We start from the raw sequence: 15,228 nt of genomic DNA on the forward strand, positions 1-15,228 counted from the left end.
TTTTATCATCAACTCTTTTTAGCTTTTTTCAACAGACACACTTTCATATTTTCTTAAAGCTAAATACATCAAAGCAATTCTACTAAAATCAAGAAAACTCTGAGTTCACTTTCCCATATAAAGCTGAATATGCCATTCTTAAATAATAATTGCTAACCACTAATTTCCTCATTCAGATCCTAGATATTATGAGTAAGCATATAAGAAAAAATGTTCTATGGAGGTTGATAAAGGTGTTCAAGTAATATTATAGATTTACCAGTAAAAAATATAGCCACACTGGAGATAATATTCCTAAGCCCTGTTGTGATATTGGTGTTAAAGAACAGAATGAACTTCACCTAGTGTACTGTGACATTGTCTTGTTCGATTCTTTATGCACGGGTTAGATTTTGGTAGATGTAGCTGGTGTGTCATATAGCTAACTGAAGGTAATAAACCATAATAACAATATTGAGTGTTATGAAGTAATCAATTATCATTCATGGTTTTAGGTGTAAATTTAATCTCTAAATCCACCCTTGGGTAGATAAATAAGTTTCAGCCAATGTTTTAAGCAATATTTTCTATAAAAATGGATAAGCAATGGTAGCACAAAGAATTAGGAAAATAACAGCTATTGGAATAATTTTTTTTTTTTTTTTTTTTTTTTTTTTGTCTTTTTTGTGACTGGCAGCACCGCGCTCACCAGTGAGTGCACCGGCCATCCCTATATAGGATCCAAACCCGCGGCCAGATTGCCGCCGCGCTCCCAGCGCCGCCCTCTCCCGGGTGCGCCACGGGGTCGGCCCGCTATTGGAATAATTTTGAATGGGGGCAATAATTTTGGAGATAAACAACAGTCTTAAAGGTGTATTTGTAAGCTGAAATCCTAAATAGAAGACATCCAATATTTCCTTTCAGCTCAATATTTTTCACTCTTTGGACAAATATTTAGACTGTGTCTTATATGCCAATTACTGTTGCTCTGGAAAGAAGCAACAGGGTCCCTGCCTGCTTTGTAGAAATAACAATCCAGCCTGAGCAGTATCGAACAGTTAATTATAAATATATATATATAAAAGTACAGGGTGCTTTATGAATAAGCATGAAAAAATTAGGCTCTAGATTAGTCCTGGGTATTAGGAAGGGTTACCCTCAATGAACTGTAATTTATTTTCTGTTTCTTCCCTTCCTTTTCAGCTACCTCTGCAATCCTTATGACTGAGCAGCCTTTATCTCCAGGACTTTATGAAGTCCCAATCATAGTGAAGGACAGCTATAACAGGGCATGTGAATTGCCACAGATGTTACAGTTAGTTGCCTGTGATTGTGATAATGACCAGGTGTGCTTGCAATCTAGTACCACAGGCATCTACACTGGGGATGTTACTAATGTCATATATGGGCCTGTCACTGAGGACGAAATTGTGGCTTCAAATGTTGGTCTTGGACCAGCAGGAATTGGCTTGATCATTCTGGGCCTCTTACTGCTACTTTGTAAGTACCAAATCAAATCTTTCTTTTTGGCAGTTTTCCAAAATAGGACTGTGACCAGGCTCATTGGGATGACTCAGTTCATTTGGCCATTTCTTTTTGGTATATATGGCAATTTTTGTGTGCCCTTGAAAACAATGGGACTGATAAGAGGAGGTACTAATTCAATAATGATAATTAAGAAGATCTAGGGTTAATGAGGGTTCACAGATGAGAAACATGCAAATCATTAAATACATTATAGGAAAGCACAAAATAAATCCTATAATGAAAATTTCATCAACGTGCTTTAAGAGTAGAGAGGCAGAAGCAATTAAGTCAAAGCGGGAAGTTGGGAAAATCTTTTTGGAAGAAGTGGATTTTGCAATGGACCCTGAAAACTGAGGGTTTTCTTAGAAGGAGGATGTTGTGTAGGGAAATCCAATAGGCAATCTAGGACAAAGGAACAACACAAACAAACAGGGGAGAGGGACAGAAAGGCATAGCACATTCTGGAGGTGGAGAGGCTGAAAGGTAGGCTGCAAGCGAGAGTGGAGGGATGTTCATGGTGCACTGGGTGTTCTGGGCTTCAGTCCACAGGCAATGAAAGTCAATGAGGACTTGGGAGCTCAGGTGACTTGCTCACTCTGATGTAGTAGGAAGCAGAAAGAAGAGCGCGAATTAACCTCTGGGCTCTGGATGAGTGTGTGAACTAAGACCACGGTCACAGGAATGGCAAGGTTCCCAAGCAAAAATTTCAAAACAGGGTCTTCCTCTCACTATACTATGTATTAAAACAGCTCCTCAGAGGAGAGATACTTCACGCATTTGAGGTTGCCCCTGCAGTACTTAGATTTCATGGGAATCAAAATCTGGGTTCTCAAATTAGAGGATTAAACTTGTGGAACTGTTTGTATGTTTGATTGGATGAGCACAAATTAAAACATTATCATTTCAAGGTATAAAAAAATAACAATTGACTTTTGGGCAAGCTTGCTTTCTTAAAATAATCTTTGAGTTTTCAAGGCTACACAAAGATCATGAGTGATTCTCAAAATGATATTAGAGATATTTTCCCAGAATTTGATTCTACAGCAATTGAGCAGAGGTATCAGCTAACCTTTGTTAATGGTTCTCAATCCAGCTGTGCATAAGAATCACTTGGAGGTCTTTAAAAATTACTGGTGCCTGGGCCCTACTCAAGATAAGACCCAAGTATTGGCACGTTCAAACTCTCTGTTGAGGTAGATGAGCAGTTCAGGGTTAAAAACCCCGTATCAGCTCGCTTCCATCAGACCAGCACTCAAAATTTCATGACTTTTCCTGACCCAAGCAAAGAAAGCATGAGAGTTGTTAAGCTGATTGTAGAATAGGAAGGGAATAGCCCTATGGACACTTGTTTTCAAAGAAGAAGCCCACGGTCTATTATCAGGGAGAGGGGAGGTGTCATAGTGGGGAGAGAGGTCTTAGCCAAAATCTTATATTCCCAAAGGGCCTCAAATTAAGACTTTTGATGTTAGTTCCCAATGAGATTATGCACACCGTAAATGTATTTGGTATGTGCTAAAAACATTTCATATGTTAGATGCACCTTTGTCAGACAGAGCTCATGCCCACCTTGGTGAACGACCTAGCACACATCTCAATTCACAGATACATAGTATGAGTGGAGCAGTTACCTAGAGGCTACCAATTCTAGTTTGAGTCCTTTTCCAGAAACTTCTCTGGAAAGCTATAATTTGACCTTTCATTGTTCATAGTACAGATGGTAAAATTGCCAAGTTAACTGTTTAAATGAAATTAAAGCTCATATAGCAGCTTGCATATTCTCTTCTGTACCTATAATTAAATTCAATGTTGTTAAATATAATTCAGCAAAATGCAACGTTGTGCTAGGGAATTAGGAAAGTGTAACAATCAGAGTGAACCCAAAGAACGAAACCGAGTGTATTCTAGAATCTTAGAAAACTTAAGAAATGTCTATAATTATGGATTAAAAGGTAAAATTCCAGTGATTATCAGGATGATAAATGAAAGATTTTCTGTTAGCAGAAACATTTGGACAGTTAAAATTTTGTGGTAGCTCTAATTTTCCATTATATGTATTGTATAGACAAAGTCTTTAAAATAATAAATGTAAATAGTGCAATTAAATTTAGCAAGTGATATTTGATTGTTTTATTTTAAATGTAAATATAATAAGAGTTGAAGAAGGGTCCTATCTCTAGGTCGTACAGCTGAATCCTGTATGCAGTCCTCTTGATAACATACAAGGGTACTTCAAAAAGTTCATGGAAGGATTCATATTATCTTTTAATTCTGTATTTCCATGAACTTTCTGAAGTACCCTCATTTTTGATGATGTCGTGTAACTGAAATGTGTGTATACTTTGGTGTTTGTATATATATGAGTTTGTACAAGGGTATGCAAATACATATCCATATCCACAGAGATGTTCTGTGCATAAATATGTATTTATTCATGTACCCAGGCATGTATGCATGCCCATGGAGGTATACATATTTATGCATGTGTATACATACATATAAATATGCTTAAAATACATATAGATACACATTTATATATGTATACATACACATATGTAAATTTGTGTGCATGTACATGAAAGACTATGAATTAGAAAATTGGATTTGAATCCTGGATCTGCCACCAACTGGCTCAGAAGTCTTGGACTAGAGGGAAGATTGGACCTTACTTTCCTAATCTGTCAGTAACTAACCTGGATTACAAGATTTCAAACTCCCTCCGTTCCAGCTCTAAAGTTCTATGTGATTTGGTGGCTTTGTGTTTATAAACTTGGATGTGTATACTCAATCCTTCAGGGGAAAAACTGATATTTTCTTACATTTGTATTTATCCCTTTGGTACTAAGTATAATGCCACCAAAAAAAATGATTCATTCAATGACTTCCTCAGTTGAGCAATACGTGTTTACTCTTCTTTGTCACTTGCTTGGGCAGTGGTACCCCTGTTGCTGCTCATGTGTTGCTGTAAACGAAGACAGCCAGAAGGCTTGGGGACACGGTTTGCTCCTGTGCCCGAGGGGGGAGAAGGAGTGATACAGTCTTGGAGAATAGAAGGGGGCCATCCTGAGGACAGGGTGAGTGGACCGTCACTTTCCAGAGAAGCATGGGATTTTAGTGCAAATTGAGCATGTCTTCACGATTACACACCAGACAAAAATGAAAAGATGTCAGTTTTTAAATGTTTAACGTGAAGCAGTTATTTTAAAAATCTTTTTTGTTTTTCCTTTTCAGGATGTGTCAAATATATGTGTACCCATGACAGCCTCTAATACACAGGATCGTATGGATTCCTCTGGTCAGTGGACACCAAAATCTGTTTGTGTATAATTATTCAACCAGACCAACCTCATGTTAAAGTACCTTATAGAAAAAAAGCATTATTTGTCATTCTCCCTAGATAATAGTATAATCAGAGGGAAAGGGACATATTGAAGTAGCCGCCTTATTTTTCTATTTTAAGCTATAAGCAGTGAAGCATGATTCAGCAATTAAGAAGGCAAACTCTGGAACCAGAATGCTTGAGTTTGATTCCCATCTCTGTTGCTTACTAGCAACAAGTCCTTGGGCAAGATACTTACCCTCTCTGAGCCTTAGTTTCCTTATCTTTGAAACTGGGCTTTTAATAGTACTTACTTTAAATGTTGCTGTGAGTAGTCAATGGGTATACACACACACACACACATTATGTATGATATAAACACATACATATATAGGTTATGTGTACGTATGTAGGTATATGTGTGTATATGTATCACAAAATATACATCATGCCTGACATACAGTGCATGCTGTTGTAGTGATTACTTATAGTAGAAAGTGTTTTTAAAAAGAACAGATGAAAAGAAAAAGCAGCAAATGTGTTCTAATAACACACTGAAGAAATTTTCTTAAACGTACACATGGTTTTGTCTCACCAGTGTCTTACCCAGCCAGCTGTTGAGCAGTGATTGAACAAGTAGAGAGGTTGCCAAATTCTGGAGCAGAAGTGAGATTTTTTAGTGATGGTTCCTTAGTATCCCAAGCCTTCTCTTTTCCATGCATAGAACACTGGTGACAGAACATCCCAGTGAGAGCCAGCTCTCCATCCAGTGCTAAGGCAAATGGGGACTACGAGTTTCCATTCCTGCCATCACGCCGCTGGCCTTGCTTTGGAAGGTTCCCGAATGAGTCAAGCCTTCCCAGATGAGCTGGGTGGCTTCCCAGAGGCAGCAATGGCAGGAACTGGTGCCTGCTCAGAGGCCAAGCTTCACTTTGCAAGTTCTACACATTCAAGTCTAGGGGTCAAGTTTGTTTGTGCAAATGTGAGAAGGCCTCCTCTGATAGCTGACTCCCTCGGCACCATTCATTTACTTTTGTCACCAAGCCAGCAGATTATATTTCCTATGGCTCCTTGCCTAGCTTTCCAGAACCTGATCTTTGTTGGGTGGTGGTGGCAGGGGTGGGGACAGTGGTGGTGGTGGCACCAGCAGATAGCAGCCAGCCGTGTTTTAGATGGATAACCAGTGCAGGCAACTCAAACACTATAGAAGAACACCCTCTCCTTTCAGAAATCTACACCAACACCTATGCGGGCGGAGGCACGGTTGAAGGGGGCATATCAGGAGTGGAACTCAATACAGGTCTGGGGACAGCTGCTGGCCTCATGGCCGGAGGAGCAGTGAGGAGGAGAAGTTCCACAATGGGAACCCTGCGGGAATACGCAGACACCGGCATGAACATGGCTTTCTTGGACAGCTACTTCTCAGAGGTAATCCTCTTACACACAGTTACACATAAAATAGTCCTGAGACTGACTAATAGTAAAAGTCATGGTAATAATAGTAACAATGGCAGTAGGCCTCTACCTAAATATATTTAGTCATTCTTAAGTTTATCCAAATCCTGAATAAAAAATATTTCACTTATCTTTAAAATACACAAAGCCAATCTGCAGCAGTATTTCGTACTCAGTTGCCTAACATCTTACTACCACACTGTGAAAAAGGCTAGCATCCCTCCTCATGCTGCACTTCCCTTTTTTCATTTATCTGTCTTCTGTTTCCTTCTGATTTCCAGCTTTGGTTCCTATAGCAACAGCAAAGCAGGAGAATGCTGATCAAGTTCAAAAAATATGTGCACTCATGTCCTCCAGGTGCCTCCAGTAGAAAGGAGAAAAAATAAATTTAAAGACAGGACTAGGAAAGAAGGGAGTTAAAACCCGAGAACTCAGCATCACTACAACTTGAAGATAAATCAGGACCTAGGGGCTAAGTCTCCTCTTCTCTGTCCAGTGCCCCATTGACTAAGTGTCCCTCATTAAGAAAAGGGATCGTCATCAGTCTGAGCATTCCAAAACAGCAAGATCCATAGGCATTGGGTTGGCCCAAAGGGATAGCATAAAGAGTAAATAAATACTCTTGGGAATTTCCATTTAGTGAGTCTCCTTTGCTTAATTAGCAGCCTATTTTATCCCATATTTCCATTAGCCTGTTTCATACTCTGTATGGTCACACATGAATTTTACCACTGCGCTTTACAAAAAATTTTGAAGATGTTGTTGCAATTGTAAACTATATCTTAAAATTGGTAGTTTTCAGTACTATCACAGACTATGCATGAATAGTAACAGTTATTTGGATGAATGATCCATACCACTAATCAGTTTATTCAACAGATGGGCCCAAATTATACATGTGTCATAGAAATAATATTTTTAAATCATTTATAAAAACCATTCTAATATTAAAAGAGCTGTACCATTAATTGTAAAATTGTGCTTTCCATTTTTTCCTTTGGTTACAATCTATGCGCCATGTACAATCAGTACAATGAGACAAATGAAATCAAAACGCATTCTCCTTTCTCTATGGGAACTGTGCATCCTTCTTAAAACGTGTTTTAAAATGGTGCTAGATTTCAGAGGTGGTGAGTCCCAGCCCCTCCCGATCTCAGGTTAAGCTTCTGCAAAACTGTACCAGTGCTTCTCTCCTATCCCTTTATATCCCCTCCACCACCCATCCCAGCAACTAACTTGTGTTCCATGCAGGAGGTGATTATCCTCTTACCAAAGTGTCAATCAAAATATTAAACGACCAAGGCTTAAGGTAATAGTAAACTCATGAATAATTGATTTTGAGACCTAAAATCATGCCTTTCTATGGTAGAAATTAGATCCTGGTACAGAGCAGAAGGAAAGCAGCATAATGTAGTATAAAAGCGACAATTGGGTTTGAGGTTTTATCCTACAACTGTTTGGGTCTTAAGCATGCAATTCACCATCTCTGAGCCTTCAGTTACCTTATTTATAAAATCAAGAGAGGATCAGACTAACCACAGGTGATTTCAAATGGTGCTCTGCAGGCCCTATGGAATTGCATGGAATCCTTCAAGGACCATAACAGGTGAAGAAAAAGGAAAGAGCCAGCAGGCCTCTGCTCCCACCCCATCCCCTTCAAACAGGGAAGTTCCACTTTCATCCATTCTACGTATTGGGCTCCTATCTAAGATTTTATTTAAAAGTTCTTTCTTTAAAAATAATTTAGAAATCCTGGTAGATAACCTTTTAGTGCCTTTCTTCTGTTAAGCCTAACTTGGGAGATTATCCCAGCTCTCTTCACTCAAGCCACATAAAACTTCACTGAACTTTCCAACTTAAGTCTCTGAGGCTTAAAGATATTTACATCTTTGCACATGTTTTGATTCCAACTTGATCAAATATCTCTCCTCAAATAAATATTTTGAACATAACTAAATACATTTTATTATTTCTAGATCACCTCAGAAACAAAAGACTATAAATCTGAAAGATTTAAACATTATCTTTGATTCAAAACCTGAAGAAAATATAGATATTATCAATTATTTGATTTCAAATAAGAGAAAATCATATTTATTCTTCAAATTCTATACACTATTAATGCATACTGATCTAGAAAAACCCCAATTATTTAGAAATACATAAAAGTACAAGTTTTTTTCTCAGTTCATTCCATAAAATCATCTTAGATCAGAAGTCTCTAAAGCATTGCTGTTATTCTTCTTTGAATTATCTTAAGGGGGAAAAAAAACTCCTTTTTTCGTTGATTTTATTTTTTTATTTTTTATTTTATTTTATTTTATCAATATACGATGTAGTTGATTTTTGTGTCCCTTTACCGATTTCTCCCTCCCTCCTCCCTGTCACCCCTCCCCCCACCAGCATCATATCTGCTCACTTGTCTTAACAAGTTCAAGGAATTGTGATTGTTGTGTCTTCTTCCCAACCCCACTCCCCCATTTGTTTGCGTATTTATTTATTTTTAGCTTCCACAAATAAGTGAGAACGTGGCATTTCTCTTTCTGTGGGGAAAAGAAACTTCTAATTCCCCATTTTTCTTTCAATTGTAGAAAGCATATGCTTATGCAGATGAAGATGAAGGCCGACCAGCCAACGACTGCTTGCTCATTTATGACCATGAGGGAGTAGGGTCTCCCGTGGGCTCTATTGGTTGCTGCAGTTGGATTGTGGATGATTTAGATGAAAGCTGCATGGAAACTATAGATCCAAAATTTAGGACTCTTGCTGAAATCTGCTTAGACATGGAAATTGAACCATTTCCTTCCCACCAGTCATGTATACCTATCAGCACTGACCTCCCTCTGCTCGGACCTAATTACTTTGTTAATGAATCTTCAGGAATGACTCTCTCAGAGGCTGAATTCCAAGCAGAAATGGCAGCATCTGAACCCATGATCCACGGAGATTTTATAGTGACTGAGACTTACACCACTACTGATCAGTGCGTACAACCCACCACAATTGTTTTTGACCCTCAGCTTGCACCCAATGTTGTAGTGACCGAAACAGTAATGGCACCTGTCTATGATGTTCAAGGGAATATTTGTGTACCTGCTGAGTTAGCCAGTACGCACAATGTAATCTATGCTGAGAGAGTACTTTCCAGTCCTGGGATGCCTGACATGAGCAACAGTAACATGACTGACGGTTGTATGGGGCCCATGATGAGTGGCGGTATTTTGGTAGGGCCAGAAATTCAAGTGACGCAAGTGATGAGTCCAGACATTCACATAAGCCGAACTACATCCCCAATGACATCTCGGCACAGACTAACACGATATAGTAACATACATTACTCCCAACAGTAAGTGTTAATTCCTCAGTATTCTATAGGGAGACCTTGCACCTTGTAATCATCAATATATCCATCAAAGATACATAATGTACTATATTTAGCATTTTAACAGTCAACAAATACTCATATATTTTAATTTCAGTGTCACTCTCTGATTATATCTTTTTGGAGGCAAATATGGCTAAGCACTTTAGGTAAGCCTTTTTTTTTTAGTTCTTTCTCATTTTAAATAATGTGCCCCAAAACTTTAAGAAAATGTATTCTTTGATAATGTCTAATAAGTAGCATATAACTCATATAGCAAATCTTAGAGGTCTTGAGGCCTGCAGAACCAGTCTTGTAAACCAAGATGCCCTTGTTTTTAGACACTGCAAAAGGAACCTTGTCAGCATTCACCAGCCATATTTATCTTTAGAGAAATATTTCTATTAAAATTTTCTAGTTAAAAAAGCGAATGAAATGTACATTCCTGAAAGAAAATTGAAAAGGAAAATGGAGTCTCTATTAATAGATATCTGAAGTCATTTATCTCTTCAAATGGTTTCTCAAGATATACAATATTGAAGGCATGCTTAATATAATACAGGGGAAGAGTTCGTCAGTTGAATGCATTGCTGAAATGGTTTATCAAAAGGAAATATACATACATATATACATATATATGAATTTTTATTGCACTTTATTGATTTACATCATTAACTGTAAATTAATTTAGAATAGAAAAATAAATTATGAAAACCACACAGTAGAAACAGTTCTTAGGGGAAGTATTAGTTTTTCCCCTTTACAGGGAATTTTTTTTCCCTACTCTTGCTAATTATATCAGAAAAATATATGAAATATAGTTTAATCAATTTCATTAACCCAAATCATAGAGCTTTCATTTGGCAACCAGATATTCTCCAAAAGCACCTTGGTAATTATTCATATATTCAACAATATTTCTATAGAAGCTTCTAGGTGTTGAGTACCAATCTTGGCTCTGACAATATATAGATGAAGAAGACAGACATCATTTCTGCCTCCATAGAGCTTCTAATTCATTTCCAGTCTTAAAACTCTGCGATATGGCTTTGAGTTTCTACGAAGAATAATTAACAAAATATTTAGGTTCATTACCAAGTTGTGTTTCTCTTTTTAGTACTACTATTTATGTTGAATGAATGAAATGGAAACACATACACAGATGATTGTTTATTTTTAGTAGGCATAAAGCTGGCTTAGGAAAGAGTAATTCTAGCAAGGTAGTTTTATTTAATTCTGTAAAATATGTAAACTATATAGGTAGCAACTATAATGTGACCAGAAAGGTAATGTAAATGAAATGAACTTATTTTCAGAGCTTATTCCTTTTGATAGGAAATAATTGTAGTACTGCTTGCTTATTTTTTGTTCCCTTATGAATAAAACTGTTGTAAGATTTGAGGCATCTCACATAATCTCTTGCCCAGTTCTCTCATGTTGTAGACAAAGAATCTAAAAATAGAGCAGTGAAATGACCACAACCAGCTAGCTGTGGTACAAAACCCTGAACCCACTGCTCAGACGCCCTGGACAGTATTTCATTACTGTTAACTTCATCAGATATGGAGATGATCCAATTTTGTCTGATGCACGGTCTTTGCTATTTCCTAATTGGAAAAAAAAGAGTTTATCTCACAAAAATAGGTTTTTGAAGTTTAAGTACAAAATGGCTAAAACATCACATTGCTAGAGGGTTATTTATGTATTTTCTAATATTTTCCAAATTATGTGTGCTGCCAGTTGTCATAGCCGTTCTTTACTTTAGTTACTCACATTAAAGATTCTGCTACATATTACTACTCTATAATTTGATAAAAACCCATGGGGTAGGCAACAAGATTGGTGCCACAATCAACACTGATTGTGATTTAATGTTCGATCAACAACCAGTCACATAGCATCGATTAAAAGTCACGTAGCATAGGTTAAAATTTTAAAAGGAGGTGAAACCACCTGTGAGAATAAATTTTTTTGTTTTCTTCTTTTGGTCAATATGCAAAGATTTAAAGGTGCTTCCTAAAGAGGAGATCTACCTCTCGTGGATGCCTCTCTCCATACTATGTGTGAAAACAAGATCAGAACCGTTTCATTTTCTCTCTCAAAATGATCAGTGAAGCGGAGCTTCTTCGTTGTGCTAAGATCATCAGTATCATTCACATGCAATTCATACATCATCTCAAACAAAATAGAAAGCAGAAACCAAGATCTCCCTTTACTGCTTAAGACTCGGGGTACTGATCTGTCTGGGAAGTAAAGATAATACAGTGCTTATGCTAAGACTTGAAAATGAAACCAGAAGCCCAGGGAGAGAGATGTAAGAAATAAATATAATGGCATACAGTTTGAGTCATACTTCCTGCCTTGTGGAATCACTTGAGGGAATGGCATTATTAAATGAATAAATGGGTTCTCTTTTTAAAAAAGTCTTATCAGGTGAAGGGAAAGGAAAACATTAAGGACATAGAGAATATTATAAACATGTTCAAAAAAAGTTATTTTTTAAAAAATTTCCTCTTTTGGACTAGATATTTCTAATTGTCATGTATTACTAAATGTAATAATGTTTTGTATATTTGTTCAATTAAAAAATATGTGATAAGGAAAAAATGTTTCAGTTTATTCTTGGTACATGTAGTATTCCATACATAAGCACAGACAGGCACATTTTCAGAAAAATCTTTTCCCATTGCGTTACTAGGTGATTATCTTCTTTATCGTTATGTCCACAATAGAGGAGTATGGATTCATCTGTAAATTAAAATTCATAATAATTAATTTATTTATTAATGGTTGAATTTCTCATTAGAAGCATTATTTTATTAGTAATTCTAATTATAAAATAACAAATCAATTAAACTCCAGAAATTGTTCTAGACATTTTAATTATAGAATTAAATACCATCTCTTCCCACTAGATTAAATTCAACAAAATTATTGCTGTTGTTTCTGTACCAGAGGTACCAATTTCCGTAGAAATAAGGAAAGAATAATTAATTTCAGTTAGGGAAATTGAGGAAGGCTCCTTGAAGATGGTGAAATCTGGGCTAGGCCAAGAAGAATTTTGTGTGAGAGGGATTACAGATGCATTAAAGCCAAAAACATGGGATATATCCAAAGACTATTAAGTAGTCAAATTAAATATAATAAAAAATGTGTGAAGCAAAATAGGTATTACAAAACTATCATATAATCAGTCATTTTTAAATGGTAGTTACCACAGTAATTACTCAAAATATATTATCCTATTGAATTCTCAAAACAATACCATGAGGAGTGATTTATACCCATGGAATAGATGAAGGCACTGAAACTAAGGGAAATCATCGTTTTTATGTTAGAGCTTAAGTCAATAGCAGTGTTAAAATTCAAACCCAGGACTGTCTAACTCCGAAGACTTAGTCTCATTCAACTCCAAAGACCTATTCATACTCACCAAATTCTATCGATCTAATTCCACAAGGATACGGCAGAGGATCATGAATTCCATTAGGGGGTTGGATTTAACTTGGTAGAAAATGGAGAACCAGTGGAATTTTTTCTGCCATGCATTGGCCAGGTCCTATTTTATGAGATGACACTGGGACAGCCCTCAGGAATCCTCATGAGAGTTGGTGTGCTGTTGATCACCACAACACAGAGACACCCTCAAGGCCAGATCACTGAGACAGAGAACCCAGTATTTGTTTCCTTGGCAGTCAGGATCTTTTGATAAGCCAACATTCCACATCCAGTAGATCCTTTAGGTCACCTCTGAGGTGCAGCAGGTCCATATGGGTTGTCAAAAGTGACTACAATTAATCATTCTTTATATTAGTCAGAGTATTTGCACATGGGATGCCTTTGACCTTTTTTATTTCTTTAAGTGAAGCATATGGACTGTTTGTAGTTCCTAGAACACGCATGCTTTCTCATGCCTCTGTCACTCTGCCCCACCCTAGTTTCTTAATCTGAAACCTCCATTCCCATCATCTGCTTAGCTTTTTCTTACTCACCCCTCAAGGCTCACCTCAAGCATTGCCACTTCTCAGAAGCGTTTCTTGATATCTCTTCCACTGTCCCAACCTGCTTGTTTAGCAAGCTCTCCCTCTCTATTCCCTTCAGTAATTAACACATTACTTTCATATGCCTGCTAACCTGTGAGTTCCTTGAGAATAGGACCATGCTTTTCTCATTTCTGTATGGCCAGTGTTTGTAGAATATCTAGTACATAGCACGCACTCTTCATTTTAAAAGGGAAAAATACAGTCAAATTCTCCCAAGCACCTAAAAGCAAGTGTCTGCAGTTCAACGGTGTTGCCCTATACAGCAGCCTTTTGAATGATCTTCAAAAAGTTTGTGTAGCTGTCACCCTGAGCAAGAGAATGCAAGTATATAACTCAAGACAACAACTACATTTCAAGAGAAGTTGCTCTCATGCCAAAACAGTACTAAAATAAAGTTATGGAAATTAACTTTACAGGATTTTTGAAAGAAATTATGGTATAGATAAATAAAATAAATTCTGGAAATGTTACAGAGAAAATAAATCTGGGAAATACAGTTCCTCTAAGACCTTAAAAGTAGGTGATGGTGAAATAAAATTGACAATTGGCAATCCAGTATAAACATATATCCAAAATAGCCAGTTTTTAAAGCAATGATAGCAGATTTGCTTTTCTTACAGTTAGCCAAAACCAAGGTATTAAAATGTGAATTTAGCACCAAGATTTTGTTATTAAATTTTTTCTATTATGCTCTTCTGTAATTTGATGTTCTCACGTTATCATGAACATTATTGTATGTTAGTACATATATATCTACCTCACTCTTTCAAAAACCTGCATGATATTCATAATTTGCACCACACATTTTTAGCTATTCCCTTATTAACAGAAAGTTAGATTGATGCCAGTTTTTGCTATCATAAACAATGCTACAATGAACATTTGCATACCTACTATATATACACAATATAAACGTAAATCAACATACACACACTCATACACAGAAATTGAAGTATTTCTGTAGGACAGATCTTAGAAGGGAGATGCTATGCAAAGGGATATATGCAAATAATTTTTTATAGAGTTTTCCCAAATTTCCCTCTCAACAAGAATGTCAACTTACACTGCCACCAGCTATTCTAGACAGGACTTGATCAAGCATAAACTTCGTAATAATTGATGTTATCAATTTTTTTAATGTTTGATAATCTAGTAAGGATTACGATTACTTGATGTTACCCATCATTGTACAGAATCTAGCACTCAGTAAATAGAAGTTGACTAAATGAAATAATGAATCATTAAATAAATATTACAAATTAGCATATATACCTAAATACAATTCTAGACTCTCTCCTATCACATTAATGTATTATTAGGTATGCTGAAAATTCTGACTATTGTTAGAGCTGAAATGCAGTTTTTCAGTATGTTGTGATATCTGGTAGATGCATTCATTACTTCTATTTTTTTTTTTATCTTGGCATGTCTGATACACTCAAGTTGAAAAAAATAATAAACTTAAAGATTTTTCTTAGAATCAAAATTAAGTGAATTTATAGATTAATAACTTTGAGAACTCCAAAACTCCAGCATTAATCTGCATT

General features: G+C 36.6%; 1 protein-coding gene across 1 annotated transcript in view; it reads left to right on the forward strand.

Annotated features, from left to right (window-relative positions):
• DSG4 (desmoglein 4) overlaps positions 1-9,627 on the forward strand; it is a 46,289-nt gene extending 36,662 nt beyond the window's left edge. Inside the window, exons 12-16 of the mRNA XM_063076633.1 lie at positions 1,183-1,479; positions 4,438-4,577; positions 4,735-4,798; positions 6,051-6,250; positions 8,869-9,627. Of these exons, the coding sequence (XP_062932703.1) occupies positions 1,183-1,479; positions 4,438-4,577; positions 4,735-4,798; positions 6,051-6,250; positions 8,869-9,627 (1,460 nt within the window). The remainder of the gene's footprint in view (positions 1-1,182; positions 1,480-4,437; positions 4,578-4,734; positions 4,799-6,050; positions 6,251-8,868) is intronic.
• The last annotated feature ends 5,601 nt before the right edge of the window (positions 9,628-15,228 follow it).

The sequence above is a fragment of the Cynocephalus volans genome, chromosome 13 (assembly GCF_027409185.1).
Source record: "Cynocephalus volans isolate mCynVol1 chromosome 13, mCynVol1.pri, whole genome shotgun sequence".
In the NCBI taxonomy this organism is placed as follows: domain Eukaryota; kingdom Metazoa; phylum Chordata; class Mammalia; order Dermoptera; family Cynocephalidae; genus Cynocephalus; species Cynocephalus volans.